Source organism: Symphalangus syndactylus, chromosome 6 (assembly GCF_028878055.3).
Source record: "Symphalangus syndactylus isolate Jambi chromosome 6, NHGRI_mSymSyn1-v2.1_pri, whole genome shotgun sequence".
Lineage (NCBI taxonomy): Eukaryota > Metazoa > Chordata > Mammalia > Primates > Hylobatidae > Symphalangus > Symphalangus syndactylus.
The window spans coordinates 68,108,873-68,126,823 of NC_072428.2; the positions used below are offsets into that span (position 1 = coordinate 68,108,873).

The 17,951-nt window shown below is 37.5% G+C and overlaps 1 protein-coding gene across 5 annotated transcripts in view; it reads left to right on the plus strand.

The window, feature by feature from the left end:
- Nucleotides 1–17,951, plus strand: part of TMEM135 (transmembrane protein 135) — a 275,389-nt gene that overhangs the window by 236,636 nt on the left and 20,802 nt on the right. For all 5 annotated transcript variants that reach the window (XM_055283181.2, XM_055283182.2, XM_055283183.2 and 2 more), the window contains 2 exons: nt 10,522–10,563; nt 17,544–17,690. In XM_055283181.2, the coding sequence (XP_055139156.1) occupies nt 10,522–10,563; nt 17,544–17,690 (189 nt within the window). The remainder of the gene's footprint in view (nt 1–10,521; nt 10,564–17,543; nt 17,691–17,951) is intronic.

Below are 17,951 nucleotides of genomic sequence, written 5' to 3' on the forward strand. Positions count from 1 at the left end.
CTGCAGACCTTTGCGGTGAGTGTTACAGCTCTTAAGGTAGCGCGTCTGGAGTTGTTCATTTTTCCCACCCGGAGTTGTTCATTCCTCCTGGTGGGTTCGTGGTCTTGCTGGCCTCAGGAGTGAAGCTGCAGACTTTCGCAGTGAGTGTCACAGCTCATAAAGGCAGCACAGACCCAAAGAGTAAGCAGCAGCAAGATTTATTGCAAAGAGCAAAAGAACAAAGCTTCCACAGTGCAGAAGGGGACGGGAGTGGGTTGCCACTGCTGACTCAGGCAGCCTGCTTTTATTCCCTTATCTGGCCCCACCCACATCCTGCTGATTGGTCCATTTTACAGAGAGCTGATTGGTCCATTTTATAGAGAGCTGATTGGTCTGTTTTACAGAGAACTGATTGGTCCGTTTTGACAGGGTGCTGATTGGTGCGTTTACAATCCCTGAGCTAGACACAGAGTGCTGATTGGTGCATTTATAATCCTCTAGCTAGACATAAAAGTTCTCCAAGTCCTCACCAGATTAGCTAGATACAGAGTGCAGACTGGTACATTTACAAACCTTGAGCTAGACACAGGGTGCTGATTGGTGCGTTTACAAACCTTGAGCTAGACACAGAGTGCTGACTGGTGTGTTTACAAACCTTGAGCTAGATGCAGAATGCTGATTGGTGTATTTACAATCCTTTAGCTAGACATAAAAGTTCTCCAAGTCCCCACTAGATTAGCTAGACACAGAGCACTGATTGGTGCATTTACAAACCTTGAGCTAGACACAGGGTGCTGAGTGGTGTGTTTACAAACCTTGAGCTAGACACAGAGTGCTGATTGGTGTATTTACAATACTTTAGCTAGACATAAAGGTTCTCCAAGTCCCCACCAGATTAGCTAGATACAGAGTGCTGATTGGTGCATCCATGAACCCCAAGCTAGACACAGTGCTGATTGGTGCATATACAGTCCTCTGGCTAGACATAAAAGTTCTCCAAGTCCCCACCTGACTCAGGAGCCCAGCTGGCTTCGCCTAGTGGATCCTGCGCCAGGGCCACGGGTGGAGCTGCTGCCAGTCCTGTGCTGTGTGCCTGCACTACTTAGCCCTTAGGCGGTCAATGGTACCAGGTGCCACAGAGCAGGGGGCGGCGCCCGTCAGGGAGGCTGGGGCTGTGCGGGAGCCCACCGTGGGCGGGGGTGGGGTGGGGTGGGGCTCAGGCATGGCGGGCTGCAAAACTACATAAAATTGCATGAATTTTCTTTAGCATAAAGAGCATTGGGAGTCAAATTAGAGGCATTTAAATAGGCATCCTGGTTCCTTTTTGACTTTCAAATTAAACTTTTCAATTGTATTCACTCATTATATTTATGCTTACAGTAACTAATTAAAATTTTGAAGTTCCAGCTATTGTCTGTGATTGTTATATGTCATTCTTTTCATAACTCCAGCATAAATGTTTACACTTGAACTTTCAGCATTTTCTGTTTTAATTAATTTTGTTCACATAAAATAATGTAACTTTTAATTTTGATACTGAGTGACTTAGATGGCTGATATAATCAGAATAGAATAGAGTATTTTAAGAATTATCAGTGTGCACTATTTTAAATCCAATTTGTCTTTATTTTTTGCTAACTGAATCTTTTCACATATTTAATTGTGCTTTAGCATATATGTAACACTCCAATTGAATAATTTGAGGTAGATGATGTAAAATGCTGAATAAAAGAAATTTAGAGCTGAACTCATGAAGTACAAATAGAGTAGCTCTTAAAAAGCTACCTTTGCATTCTTCAAGTGATCGGCAACACAATGTCTTCTGTATATTAGATGCTCAATTAATATTGAGTGAATAAAGATAGATCATGGAATATTTAATGAATATTTGAGTTTCCTTCTAGTTTAATGAGTAAAAGAAGAACTCTGAAGTGCCCCAATTGATACTTAATAAATGTTTGTTTTTTGGCCGGGCGCAGTGGCTCAAGCCTGTAATCCCAGCACTTTGGGAGGCTGAGGCAGGCGGATCATGAGGTCAAGAGATCAAGACTATCCTGGTAAACATGGTGAAACCCCGTCTCTACTAAAAATATAAAAATCAGCCGGGCCTAGTGGCAGGTACCTATTCGGGAAGCTATTCGGGAAGCTGAGGCAGGAGAATCGCTTGAACCCAGGAGGCGGAGGTTGCAGTGAGCTGAGATCATACCACTGCACTCCAGCCTGGCGACAGAATGAGACTCTGTCTCATAAATAAATAAATAAATGTATGTATGTATGTATGCATGTATGTATGTATGTTTTTTATCATTATAGTTACCTAATTATCCATGTTCATTGGGATCATAGTTTCAAAAAATTTCAGCCTAAATTATTTATTTCAGATAGTTGTTTTATGCCTCTTTCTAGCAAAACTTTTACAACCCTGTTAATTAGTAAAGTTGACTAGTTTGAGTTTTATATTATTTGCCATTTGTTGGTGGAATAAAGATGAATAACTTTTGCCCTGTTCAATCTGTTCCTAAATGATCAAGAATTGATTTTTAAGATTAAATTGTACAAATAATGTATAAATTTATGCTTATTGTAAAAATTCAAAGTGATATAGGCCCATAGAAAGTAAAAAGTATATTTTCCTGCATGCCTCTTAACTCATCCAACTTCAATAGGTAGTCTACTACCCACAGTTTAGTTTTGTATGTATCCTGTTAGAGGACTTTCTATAACAATGCCATATGTAAATAATAAACAACATTTTATATTTTACTATTAATATTTTAGCACCAATGCTAAATATAGCAATAATATATTTTATCATTAATCAGATTATGTATATAGAATTGCTTCTTTTACTTAACAGTGTTTCATACAGATCTTTCTATAGCAGTGTATATCTATCCCAGTAGTTGGTCTTGAAAGACCAAGTTTGAAACTTGAAAAGTTTCTCTTTGAACCTTTGCATGAAGAAGTTCCACCTCAGTAAGTTTTATAAAATGATAAGCAAGTATAATACTCTTAGTAGCAACTAGTAATCTTAACACAAATTCAGAAGTTTGTTTGTATGTTTGGTTTTATTCTTGGGGCTAGTGAGATCATTTCTCTTTTTACATCATAAGTGATTGAGAAGAATTCATTCTGTTTTTCCATTATGATTTTTAATAATAAAGCTAGCATGAAATAAAATTATGAAATTTCAGAATTACAAATCATTTAATCAGCCTGTTTGTTATGGTAGTCATTTACTTTTAGTTTTTTTTTTAATATACCAGGATGTTGGGCCCTAAAGTTAAGTGATTTACTCAAGATTGTAGAGAAGTTATGATTAGCATCTGTATCCTTTCTGATATCAAGATTTTTTTCACTACACCATGTGTTGCCTCTGAAGAAATACTTTTTTCATTTTTTAGGTGTTTATTTAAAATGCGTAATATAAGCACAGTGGCACATGCCTGTGATCCCAGCTACTTGGGAGGCTGAGGTGGGAGGATTGTTCGAGTCCAGGAGTTTAAGACCAACTTGGAGAACATAAGGAGATCACATCTTGGGGGGTGAGGAGGAAGAAGTAATAAATAAGTAAATAAAACATGTAATATTGTTTTAGATGCTTATATTTTTCTTATGTAAAAATTGACACATTAAGTTTATTGTGGAAACATGATTACAATCACAGACATGCAATGGAAAAAAATTCCATATTGTCTGCACCTTCTTCTGAGACATTTTGTGTATATGTAAAGTATTTTATCTTTTAAAAAATTGACAAATAATTGTACATATTCATGGGAGTACATAGCGATGTTTTAATACATATATAGTTATTAGATCAGGGTAATTGGCATATCTATAATCTCAAATATTTATCATGTCCTTGTATTGGGAATATTCAATATTCTCCTTCTAGCTATTTGAAACTATGTATTACTGTTAACTATAGTCATCCTATAGTGATATAGAACCACTAGAAGGTATTTCTCCTATGTAGCTGTGATTTTGTATCTTTTAACAAATCTCTCCATATCTTTTGTTTTTTTTTTGAGATGGAGTTTTGCTCTGTCACCCAGGCTGGAGTGCAGTGGTGCGATCTCGGCTGACTGCAACCTCCACCTCCCAGGTTCAACCGATTCTCCTGCCTCAGCCTCCCGAGTAGCTGGAATTACAGATGCCCGCCATCACGCCTGGCTAATTTTTGTATTTTTGGTAGAGACGGGTTTCACCATGTTGGCCAGGCTGGTCTTGAAATCCTGACCTCAGGTAATCTGCCCGCCTTAGCTTCCCAAAGTGCTGGGATTACAGGTGTGAGCCACCGCGCCCAGCCATCTCTTCATATCTTTACCTTTCCCCTACTGTTTCCAGCCTTGAGTATTTTCTGTTCTACTTTCTACTTTTCACTTCTATGAAGTAAACTGTTTTTAGCTTCCACATATGAGTGAGAACATGCAGTGTTTAACTTTTCTGTTCATGGCTTATTTCACTGAGCATAATGTCTTCCAGTCCATCCATGTTGCTGCAAATAACAGAATTTAATCCTTTTTGTGGCTGTATAGTATTCCATGGATGTATTCTGGATATTAATCCCCTCTAGGATGTATAGTTTGTAAATATTTTCTTCCATTCTGTAGATTGCGAAGAAATATTTTAAAGGAGATTTATAAAGTACATCTTTTACATCTTTTACATTTAGCAAATGAGTGAAAACCGAGTAGACAATAAAAAAATCTTAGAAATCAAAATAGTTTGTTCTCATTTTTTTCAGCTCATTAGAGAGCACATAATGAAGCAGTACATTTACGTTATCAAATTTTGTGTTGGTGCCAAACAATAGGGTGTTCTTAAACATTTTATATTGAGTGGATTATAGGAACATCACCCATCATTAAAAGTCTAATATTGCGATATTTACTTGAGCGAACTTAATGTGCTTTAATTAAGATTAGTAACATTTTTGCATCCCTGTAAATGTGTTTTTAGAGGAAAACCTAAGTGTTTGCTATAGAAGTGACACCAATGAACTACAGATTCTTCCAAAAACAGTTTTCTAGCGACATCTGCTGGTACAATGTAATAAAGGTGACTATCTCATGAAAGTAATTTCATAGAAAATATCTTTGTGGGTAGAATTATTTTACTATCATTTACACTTCTAATTAAAAATTTGAACGTTTGACCAAGAGTATTATCGTGATAATGATAACATTGAGCTTCTTTAAACTTTCCTGTACATAGTATGCAATTCCAACCTGAACCTCTACAGTTATTTGTGTATTGACTAAGTTCTTTGATATTATTATGCAACATATTTCTTTTCCTCTGTGTCTTTTTTGGCTCAGTTTTATATCATAATTTGCCTTAGTGCAGAACCTTGCAAGTAGAGATTCAGTAAATATAGACTGATTTATAGTATTTATTTTGTCATTTGCACAGATTAAGTTGAAAAGTCTACATATATGAGTTAAATTCATTATTTTTATGTGCACTTGAAAATAAAAATGAGACTTTATATTAGAAAAGAATGTGATTAGGATAAATGGATTTTTATTTTTCTTCCTTTGAAGAGATTTTCTGCATTATAAGTTGTGGAGAAGCAAAATATATTCAGTCCTTGGACATTTTCTTTACAATTATTTCCTGTATGATTGTATCTAGTCTCATGCATTTAAATACTACATATAAACAAATCAGACCTCTCCCTTAATCCTCAGACTTGTACAGCCAGTTACTTGCTTCCTCAACATTACCATTTAATTAGTTAACAAACATTTTAAACTTAACATGTCCAAAACAAAAGTTTTGATTTTCTCCTTGAAACTGTTTCTGCTGTAGTATTCCCTACTTTGGTGAGTGGCCATATTATCCTTCCATTTGATCAAACCAAAAATTATTTCAGTAATTTGTAAATTCCCTCTCTTTTACTACACGTTTAAACCATTGAGAATTTCAGTCAGCTCTACTTCTCTCCACCTTCCACAACTATGATCTAGATGACCACAATCATCTTTCCCCTCCTAACTTGCTTCCTTGCTTCCAACCTTGCCCTCCTATAAGTCTATCCAGCAACCAAGTGATTTTTTTTTTTTTTGAGAAAGAGTCTCTGTCACCCAGGCTGGAGTGCAATAGTGTGATCTCGGCTCATTGTCAACTCCACCTCCTGCTGCCTCCCCAGTTCCAGAGATTCTCCCTGCCTCAGTCTCCCAAGTAGCTGGGATTACAGGCATCTGTCACCACACCCGGCTAATTTTTGTGTTTTCAGTAGAGACAGGGTTTTGCCATGTTAGCCAGGCTGGTCTTAAACTCCTGACCTCAGGTGATCCACCAACCTCAGCCTCCCAAAGTGCTGGGATTACAGGCGTGAGCCACCGTCCCGGCCACAAGTGATTCTTTTAAAATTTAAGACAGATCTTGCCACTCCTCTGATGAGAACCTCCCAAAGTTCTTACCTTGCCTAAAGGGCTTATGTGAAATGTAGACCACTCCCTCTCTCCACCCTGATTGCTAGGACCTCATTTCCTACCACTACTTCCCTCCCCTATTTTGCTCCAGCTACAGTAATCTACTTGCTTCTCTTTACATGCCAAGCTGACTCCGTATCATGGGCTGTATACTTGATTACCTCCAACAGAAATGCTCTCCCCTCTACTCACTAATGTTTCTGATCAGATTACCAAATTTTACCTCTCGGAGAGGCTCTTCTTGACCATACTGTGTAAAGTAATGAAGCCTGACTACATCACTGTTTCTCCCCTTATCTTGCAGGTTTGTTTTTTGTTTTGTTTTTTTACCATACCTATTATCACTATATGACATATTTACTTTTTTATGTATCTCTTTCCCAACTAGAATGCCAGCTCTATGAAACCAAGGATTCTTTATTGTTCACAGTTATGTCCTTAGAATCTAAGGCAGTGCTTATACATAGTGGCCATTTAGTTAATATTTATCAAATAAGTTGGTGAGCCTTAATACTTAAATGGAGAATGTGATTCGATTTACATTATAATAATCAAATACATAGAATAATGAGGAACCCTCAAATGGAGTCTGCTTTGTTTAAATCTTTAAATTGTATTTTCAACATTGAACACGGATTACAATTGTGTTTCATGGTTAGGTTAATGCTCATACAATACTCTTAGTGTCAAAATGTGGGTCATATTACTATTTTAAAGATTCTTTTTATGGGAATAATTAGTTTTTTGTTCTTTGGACATAGACATCTGACCCTCAATTACATTAACAAACCTTATACACATGAATGGAAAGAAGAATAGCCCCTTTTGAATCCATGCTAAGACTTTATCAATATGAAGTGCTTCCCACAGAGTTCTGATGAAAGAACTGAACTTCCATCATAATGAAATTGCAAATTCATTTCTATATGCCCCTCTTATATTTGAAAGCTACTTTTTGATATTTTGGTTGGCAATTAAATTTATTGTTTAAGGTCACAAATACGCAATTCTGACTAGAACAAGTTGTCAGAATTCTGTTTTTTTTTTTTTTTTTTTTTTTTTTGAGACGGAGTCTCGCTCTTTCACCCACGCTGGACTGCAGTGGCGCGCTCTCGGCTCACTGCAAGCTCCGCCTCCCGGGTTCATGCCATTCTCCTGCCTCAGCCTCTCCGAGTAGCTGGGACTACAGGCGCTCGCCACCACGCCCGGCTAATTTTTTTGTATTTTTAGTAGAGACGGGGTTTCACCGTGGTCTCGATCTCCTGACCTCGTGATCTGCCTGCCTCGGCCTCCCAAAGTGCTGGGATTACAAGCGTGAGCCACCACGCCAGGCCAAGTTGTCAGAATTCTTTATCCAGCATAGCACAAAGATAAATGGCTGTCTTTTAACAATAACATATGAAAGCCAAAATTTGTTCCTAGATATACATAATCTTTTAATCAGTTTACTGCTTTCTGTTTTGCAGTCAATAGACCCCTTAACCTGTTTCCTCACCATCTTACCTATCTAGATTATGGGTTTTTAAATTACTACAAAACACTTTCATCAGATGGAAAAAGATAACTTTAAACATTTTAATGCTATAATTTTCCCATGCACATTTTATCCTTCCATCTGAATTCTTTTGCCTTTACCCCTATTCTGTGTAAGGTAGACAATTATGTAGTATGTTAGCTAAATTCTGTGGTTACATTTCTCACTGTTAACATGACTAGGAAGTAGATCATGTTGCTTAATTGAAATTGAGTTTTTGTTTTTTTTTTCTTCTAAAAAAAAATACGAGATACATGTGCAGAACATGCAGGTTTGTTACATACGTATACGTGTGCCATGGTGGTTTGCTGCAACTATTGACCAGTCCTCCAACGTCCCTCCCCTCACTCCCCACACCCCAACAGGCCATGGTGTGTGTTGTTCCTCTCTCTGTGTCTATGTGTTCTCAATGTTCAACTCCTACTTATGAGTGACAACATGTAGTATTTGGTTTTCTGTTCTGTGTTAGTTTGCTGAGGATGATGGCTTCCAGCTTCATCCATGTCCCTGCAAAGGACATGATCTCATTCCTTTTTATGGCTGCAGAGTATTCCATGGTGTATATGTACTACATTGTCTTTATCCATTTGATCATTGATGGGCATTTGGGTTGGTTCCATGTCTTTGCTATTGTAAATAGTGCTGCAATAAACATACGTGTGCATGTATCTTTATAGTAGAATGATTTATATTCCTTTGGGTATATACCCAGTAATGGGATTGCTGGGTCAAATGTTATTTCTGGTTCCAGATCCTTGAGGAATCGCTATACTGTCTTCCACAATGGTTGAACTAATTTACATTCCCACCAACAGTGTAAAAGCGTTCCTACTTCTCCACAGCCTCACCAGCATCTATTGTTCCCTGACTTTTTAATAATCGCCATTCTTACTGGCGTGAGATGGTATCTCATTGTGGTTTTGATTTGCATTTCTCTGATGATCATTGATGTTGAGCTTTTTTTCATATGTTTGTTGGCTGCATAAATGTCTTCTTTTGAGAAGGGTCTGTTCATATCCTTTGCTCACTTTTCGATGGGGTTGTTTTAAAACATCTCTGTGCATGTGGATTATTTTCTCAGATTCTATACTGCATCTAATAAAAATGTATATGATTTTGATTAAAATACATTTCTTACATTTTTGTGCATTTCCTTTGTGGCCTTTCATACAGAAGACATAGAGGAATAATTGCCCTATTCTATTTGAGGCCTTACTCTTTGTTTTTTGAGACAGAGTTTCACTCTTGTTGCCCAGGCTGGAGAGCAATGGTGCAATCTTGGCTCACTGCAACCTCTGCCTCCCGGGTTCAAGCAATTCTCCAGCCTCAGCCTCCGGAGTAGCTGGGATTACAGGCATGTGCCACCACGCCCGGCTAATTTTGTATTTTTAGTAGAGACGGGGTTTCTCCATGTTGGTCAGGCTGGTCTTGAACTCCTAATCTCAGGTGATCCGCTGGCCTCGGCCTCCCAAAGTGCTAGGATTACAGGTGTGAGCCACTGCGCCTGGCCTAGGCCTTTGATAGTAAATACTCAAAATCTCTTTGTTTAAGGTGATCATAGGTATAAAGAAGAACAAAGACATTGAGTAACAGCAGCAGGATGTTGTAAAGCCAGCGTAGTAATGTCCCCATTTTAAGATCTTGTTTAAATATTTTTTTGCAAGTCTGAGAATCTTTTTTTTCTTAACTATGATGTAATTTGAATCTTCCCCAGCTGAAGACAGTAGACTGTTTCAGGAGGATGTATAAGAAAAAAACATAACTTTTAAAGTCAGACCATCCCCTCCAGCCCCCAAATTCTGGAATTCTGACTGCTATTACTTTTGTGACTTAGGTTACTGCATTTTTTGAGCCTCTGTGTAGCAGTGCAATAGAGAAAAATCTCTATTCATACAGTTTAGTGATATGATTAAATGAGACAACACATATAAAGAGCTGAAAACAGTGCCCAGCTATAGTAAGCACTCAATAAATACCATTTGGAGTCTTGTCTTTCTGCTCTCCCCTCACCCCAATTCTGTTCTTCATGCTCTGTGATCTGTTCTAATTGGGCTTAATCAGGAATTAAAACTGTTGAACTGAAGTTGAAACCTTTCTGTGCCTGCCAACTCTATATTATGAATACTGTGCATTCACATATTTAATAGGACGAAGTCAGGACCTTGAATTATCCATATATAACACCCACCAGGTGTATGTGGTCTTTTTCTTCTCAGCAAATTGGTCCCCCAGGGATTTGTAGAGGCTGCTTTACTCCCAGCCCTCACTTTAAGTCCAGATGGAGCCCTTAGATTTACTTAAGTCTCTCTTCAACCTGCCTATTTGAGAGCTGAGCTCTAAGTAATGTTATTGTGACATAGGAAGACATTATCATATTAATCATTTTGTGTAAGGTGACTTACTTCATTGCTTGTTGCTCTTTTGACCATTCATAATGTTCAGATTTTTGCCTTAAGAGTTTCATCTTTTAAAACACTATTTTCAGAAAAAATTTAATAGCTATGTAATATACTACTTATATCTCAAAATATGTTATTTTATGATTGTAAATTCTTATTGTTTTAGGTGCAAGGATGGCTTGAAAGGATTTACATTTTCTGCACTTAGGTAAGTAACATTTATGCTGAGAGAGAATTTACAAGTTAACTTAAAAAATTATACATAATTACAATAAATATGTATTGACTAAACAGTGAAACTGAAAATAATTTTAGAATTCACAAAAGTACTTCCAAGCCTGCGGATATATAGCTCATTGAAAGAGTAATTTGTCAGATTTTTCCCTCTAAAAATTAATCAGCTACTTCTTTTGGACCTATTGTGTGCTTTTTACTGTGGGGTGTTTGAAAAGAAATACAAGAACTCACTTCAGGGAGCTTGGAAAGACAGAGCTGCTCATGAACAATTACTGAAAAGTTAAGTATTTAATTGTGTGGTACTAGATTATGGGTTTGCTTTAGGGCAGGACTCATGTACCATCAAACACAGATTCGATTTTAAGTATCACTAGAGTCTTTTCACCTCATAGCCCATCTTTTAGCATAGCAATTGGCACATGGTATATACTGTAGAAACGTTGGTTAGCATTAGCATTATATTTTATAGTTCACCAAGAATTTTCTCATAGATTAGAAAATTAAATTTTTGCAACAGTTCTGTGAGATATAACATGATGAGAAAACTGAGGCTTAGAATATTTGACTAATTTAACATCACACAAGTTAACTATATATACTGACTCCATACCTACTGTTTGTCTAGTTTATATCATAAATGTTGCCTGTTTTGTAATCCAAAGAACATATAGTAGATGCTTGGTGAAGATCAGTAGTGTGGTTTTTACTGCAAATATTGGAGGGAAAAATTAGGGAAAGCTTCAATACTGGCAAAAGTTTTTACCTAACTGTCTCAAGGTTATTTTGAGGATCAAATGAGTTAATATGTGAAAAATATCTCAACCAGTGGCTGGCATGTAGTAAATACTCAAGAAATGTTGGCTATTATTTTTGTTATATTCTCATAGATGATGTGCCTTAAACTGTACTTTAAGGATAGCTTTCGATAGCTACAGGGAAGAGGAAGTGCAGTCTGGGTAGAAGTGAGTAATAGTAGCAAGAGAGTGAAAATTGCAAAAATGAAGTGTGAGGTAACAGTGAGAAAATGGTATGAAAAGTTTATATTAGGGAATATAAAATATTTTTTGATATGTAGAGTAGGGAAGACCTGATTATGGAAGACCTGGGGGGAAAAAGACAAATTTGGATTTGATAAGGTCAGCAGTAGGGAGCTACTAACGCTTTTTGAGTAGGGTGGTTGACAGTGTTTCAGAAAGATTGGTCTGGCCACAGTATTTGAGACATTGAAAAAGAGAGAACCAGAAGGTGGAAAGACAATAAGGACTAGAATTTGGGTGATAGTGGGAGGATTAAAGAGAAGGAGAAAAAGTTAAGACTTGCAATGAATGAAAATGAAGACTGATATTTTCCTTCTTTCTCTTCCCCTCCACCCTGTAATCCCAGCCACATATTGAAAACCGAAGTGCCTGAAAGAAGGTGCTATTAACAGAAAATCACATGGCATGCAAGGAAACTGGTTTGGGAGGGAACAAATGGAGTCTACTGTATAATTAAGAATGTCTTTGGTTGTGAGAACTCTGTGGGAACAATAACTTTCTAAGTCATAATACTCAACACTAATTTCTTTTTTTTTTTTTTTTTTTTTTTTTTGAGACGGAGTCTTGCTCTGTCGCCCAGGCTGGAGTGCAGTGGCGCAATCTCGGCTCACTGCAAGCTCCGCCTCCCGGGTTCACGCCATTCTCCTGCCTCAGCCTCTCCGAGTAGCTGGGACTACAGGCGCCCGCCACCACGCCCGGCTAATTTTTTGTATTTTTTTAGTGGAGACGGGGTTTCACTGTGGTCTCGATCTCCTGACCTCGTGATCCGCCCGCCTCGGCCTCCCAAAGTGCTGGGATTACAAGCGTGAGCCACCGCGCCCGGCCTCAACACTAATTTCTTTACTGTTATTTTTCAGTAAAAGATCATGAAATTTATTAGAAAATAAAGTTTTTGTTATTGTTGTTGCATTGACTAGAAAGCATTTGGTATTAAGTTTAAAGTTGATAACAAAAACAAATATTAGGTTTTCAAAAGAGAAGGAAAAACTTAGTCTTGTTTTCCTACATCTCCTTAGACTCCCAGAATTCTTGCAAAAACTTAAAATGTGTCAAATGGTTTTGTGTCTTTTCTTCGAATCCACTTTTAACAGAGGGCTAGTGTGGAGTATTTGCACTTAAATTTTCTCTGTGTTGTAGAAAAATATTCTAGAAAAAATGTTTGTTAATTCTTGATAATATTCTTGTTGCTAAAGCAAGAAAATTGTTAAATATTGTGAATGTTCTTATGTTTATTTGTGCATCTCCTTCCACCAAGCAAATTCTGTTTCATTTTAATTCTGTTTCATAATCAATCTGCAGTGTGGTGAATTTGGATTCAAGAAATGTGGCTATTTCTTGCATTTATATGGTGAATATGGACTCACCACATTGCAGATGAATTAATCTCAAACTTACAAAGTTGATTCTCAGAAGAATGTTACTAAAAGCCAAATATATTTTTTGTTGTCAAGTTTCATTGTAAAAAAATAATGTGAGTTAATGTGGGTGCTTCTTGTAGGCTTTCAAAAAGTATTATCTGACATGTCTTTCCTGCTACCTCTTTGCAGTCCTGGCGGTCGTGATTTTTATTGTAGACGTATGCTGTAAATTTATAGCAAGTCAAAAGTGCAAAATTTAATGTTAATTACAAAGGGAAGGGGAAAGGAAAATGCTTTTTGTAGCACAATTTAATATGACTTCCTGACAATATTAAACTTTGGTGAGGAAAAGATACTCAGAGCTTGATACATTTGAGAACGGTGAGATTTAAAGGAATACAATCATAAAATGGCTTAAGGAAGTGCTTATCTCATACAGATCATAATTGCTGTATCATGAAAACATACATTGTTCTCTCAGAGGAAAACTGTCCTTTATCCATAAAGGACAAATATTTATAAAGTACTCCAGTTTAATGTGTCCTAATTAGACAAAGGCTAAAAAGCTTTAAAATATTAAACTTTACTTCAGGCTGGGCATGGTGGCTAACGCCTGTAATCCCAGCACTTTGGGAGGCCAAGGCGGGCAATCACTTAAGGTCAGGAGTTAGAGACCAGCCTGGCCAACATTGTGAAACCTGTCTCTATTAAAAATACAAAAATTAGCTAGGCATGGTGGTGGGCACCTGTAATTCCAGATGCTTGGGAGGCTGAGGCAGGAGAATTGCTTGAACTCGGGAGGCAGAGGTTGCAATGAGCTATGATCATACCACTGCACTCCAGCCTGGGTGACAGAGTAAGACTCTGTCTCCAAAAAAAAAAACAGCCGGGCACAGTGGCTCACACCTGTAATCCCAGCCCTTTGGGAGGCTGAGGCGGATGGATCACAAGGTCAGCAGATTGAGACCAGACTGATCAACATGGTGAAACCCTGTCTCTACTAAAAACACAAAAAAATTAGCTGGGTGTGGTGACGGGCATCTGTAATCCCAGCGACTTGAGAGGCTGAGGCAGGAGAATTGCTTGAAACCGGAAGGCAGAGGTTGCAGTGAGCCGAGATTGCGCCACTGCACTCTAGCCTGGGCAATAAGAGCAAAAACTCCGTCTCAAAAAAAACAAAAACAAAACCAAAAAACCACAAAACTTTACTTCATTTTAGCACCTTTTTAAAAATCGCTTGTATTAGTCTATTAGTCTGTTCTCACACTGCTATAAAGATACTACTCGACTGGTTAATGTATAAACAAAAGAGATTTAATTGACTCACAGTTTCCTATGGCTAGGGAGGCCTCAGGAAACTTACAATCATGGCAGAAGGCCAAGAGGAAGCAGGCTTCTTCTTCACAAGGCGGCAGGAGAGGGAGAGAGCTAGAGTGAGGGAGTGCCACATTTTAGAACCATTAGCTCTCCTGAGAACTAATTCACTATCATGAGAACAGCATGGGGGAAACTGCCCCCATGATCCAATCACCCCCACCAGGTCCCTCCCTCGACATGTGAGGATTACAACTCGAGTTGAGATTTGGGTGGGAACACAGAGCCAAACCATATCAGCACTCCTCAACAAGTGTGAGATAATATAGGAGCTACAAAGCTAACATTCACTGATAGATATACTTAGTATACATTTATTCTGCCCCAGGTCTTGTACTAAGTGTTGAGAATACACTGGGGAATGAGCCAGATACAGTCTCTGTTCTCAGAGAGCTTATCGTCTAGTGGGGAAGAGAGCATTAATTTTAACTGTGCTGAATGTTGCAAAAGAGAAGTGTAGGTTATTTCAGGAATATATTTTAGGCAAACCTAACCTAGCGTCTTTCCCCAAGCTGTGGAAAGGAGTAAATGGAGAGAAGAAAGCAGGAAATTTGCACAAAATTACTTATAGACTACAAAAACCCAAATGTAATAATAGAAGTTAAGTGTTCTGTAATTCACAAATTATTATTACTTTTATTTTCCTGTGGGGGTGGGTGGGAATGAGAGAGTGGAAGGAGCATTTAAGATAGATTTTAAAAGACAAATAAGATTTTTAGTAAAGATGTAGGGAAGAATGATCCAGATAAGAAGAGCAATACAGACGCATGGTTTATTTGGAGAATGTCAAGTAGTTCATTTAATTGTAATATAATAATAGTTTATATAGTGAGCACTCACTCTGCATCAGATACTGACTTAAGCTTGAAGTTTGTATTTAATTCAGTAAGCCATAAGCCCATGAAGTTCTTTGAGGATATGTGTAGTCAGTTCAGATATGCACTTTGGGAAGCTTCCTCTGGAAATTGTGTGTAGGATGATTTGAAAATTATCTGTGTATACAGATAACAGTAGAAGTCAAAAGAATAGTGTCAAGGACACAACCACGGGAGAAAAGCCAGTGTGAGACTCTGAAGATATGCTAGCCTTATTCATCATAGTTTAAAACATAGTTAGAAATATATGTAGCTTAGCGATTAAGAAGCCAGACTTTAGGCCAGACAATTCTGGGTTCAAGTAAGTACTGATAATTTATTGGTTGTGGACAAGATACTTAACCATGCCAACTCTCATGGGAATTGTGACACCTATAGTATTGTTGTGAGGATTACATGAATTAATATTTGTAAAAGGCCCAGTTGGCACTGTGCCTGTCATATAAGATATGCTCAGAGAATTCCAGCTATTACTATATTCATTCATTCAATATGTATTAAATATTTACCACGTGCCAGACACTATGCTAGATGCTGGGATATAACAGCAAAGAAGATATACATGGTCTCACAGGCCTCACAGTTGAGTAGGGGATGTAGACTACTAAAATGGCATGTACATTACTGTACTGGCAGTTCATTGGGCTCTCCTAGTACAGAAGAAAGATCATTCTGTTATTCTGGCCTGGGACAGGGTCAGCTTCTCCAAGGAAGTGACCTCTAATCTGAAACAGTCAATCCTGGCCAAAATAGCAACAGTTTTATGAAAAGTGTAAGAGAAACTGTTCTATCTGTTCTGGCATAGTTTTACCCTTGTTGCTGTTAAGGAACAGCAGTACAGATCTTAAACTCTCTGTGTACACCCATAAGTAAGAAACAAATTCATTTGAACTGACAGCTACCAAAGATGCACAGCTGCCATCTGGTGACAAACAGACCCCTTGCACACCCCTTATGATTTGATAAGCTAGATGTTTTACCAAGGTTGTCTGAACAGGATGGGTTGCAGTTGTTGGTAGTAACAGCTTTTTCTTTCTTTCTAAGTATTTACGCTTTCATATTCTGTTTGTCACAGGTCTCAAGTTACATTTTTTTTTTTTTTTAAAGAGACAGGGTTTTACTGTATTGCCTAGGCTGAAATGCAGTGTCATGATCATAGCCCACTGCAGCCTTTAATTCCTGAGCTCAAGCAATCCTCCCACGTCAGCCTCCCAAGTAGCTGGCACTACAGGCGTACATGACCATGCCCAGCTGATTTTTAATTTTTTTGTTATGGTGGGGTCTCACTCTGGTGACCAGGCTGTTCTTGAACTCCTGGCCACAAGTGATTGACTTGTGCATCGACTCCCATAGTGTCAGGGTTACAGCAGGAGCCACTATGCCTGGCTCAAGTTCCAGAATTTTAGTGTATTGTTATTGATCCTGTTCTATCTGTATTTTACTATATTTTCTGAAAGCTTGGAAGGTAGTATTGCCTTGGGAAAGCTTAGTTATTCTTTATAAGAGCAATGACTCTTACAGGATAGGTGTAAGCAGTGATACTGCAAACTCTGAGAAAGGGTACTTCTTGAGGGATATCTAATTGTGGTAATATTTTCCATTCATTGTCTTTGGAAAAATATAGTCTAGTTTTGATGAAATAGGAATATTATTTTCTAGACATTTTATTTTTCCAAAGAAAAATAAGTAGATTAGAATAACATCAGCTTTCAGATTTTCTAATGAAATAATATGAGGACTTGGGGAATGCTGACTGTTTTCTGATTCCTGTTCTGTACTGTACTCTGTTTCCCTGTGTGAACACAGATGACCTAGTGTGCTGCAGCTGTTTATGACTCAAAATGATAGGTATAAATGTTGAGTTTTACTGTAAATGAGAATCTCATTCAATTATAACTAGTAGCCAAATTTAAGAAAAAAAATACATAATTTTTGTGATTTATTAGTGTTGTGATTTACTAGTATACCCAAGTATACCTGTTTCTTTTGAAAAACTCTAAGGCATATATTTAAAAAGTGGTGTCTCAAGTTAAAGGGTGCTTAAGTGTGGTGCTGTATTTTACTTGGTCAGTTTGATTTTTAAATACCTGCATTATCAAACAAATGACTATTAATTTTTTTTGAGTATTCAGATTTTGAAAGTCTTTTTCTTCATAGGATGATTCGATTTTATGTAAACTGTGAAAATGCTATCCCAAATGATGATACTTGCCAAAGCGTATTTGTTTATAAACAAAGTCTTTTTTTTTTTCCCCTCATTGATTTTTTTTAAGTGAAAAATGCTTCACATTGTGCTCTTTTCTTTAGGTTCATTGTAGGGAAGGAAGAAATTCCCACACATTCTTTCTCACCAGAGGCAGCATATGCAAAAGTAGAACAGAAGAGAGAGCAACATGAGGAAAAACCCAGAAGAATGAATATGATTGGTCTAGTCAGGACATTTGTGGATTCAATGTGAGCTCTTTATCTTGATATTTTAAACTGCTTTGTCACTGTTTCGTATGATATTTGTACCATGCCAAGGTATTTTTGTTTTCTATTCAGGTAATGATGATCATTTTTCATCAGAAACTGTGCATAGAATTTTATAAAAGGCACACAATGGCAAGTGAATATGATTTATTATTTCTGGCAGGACTGTAGACCAGCATATGCCTTTAAAAGAGGTTTGCACAAAATTGGAATACTTTTGTATTTCAAACCAGGCAGAATTAC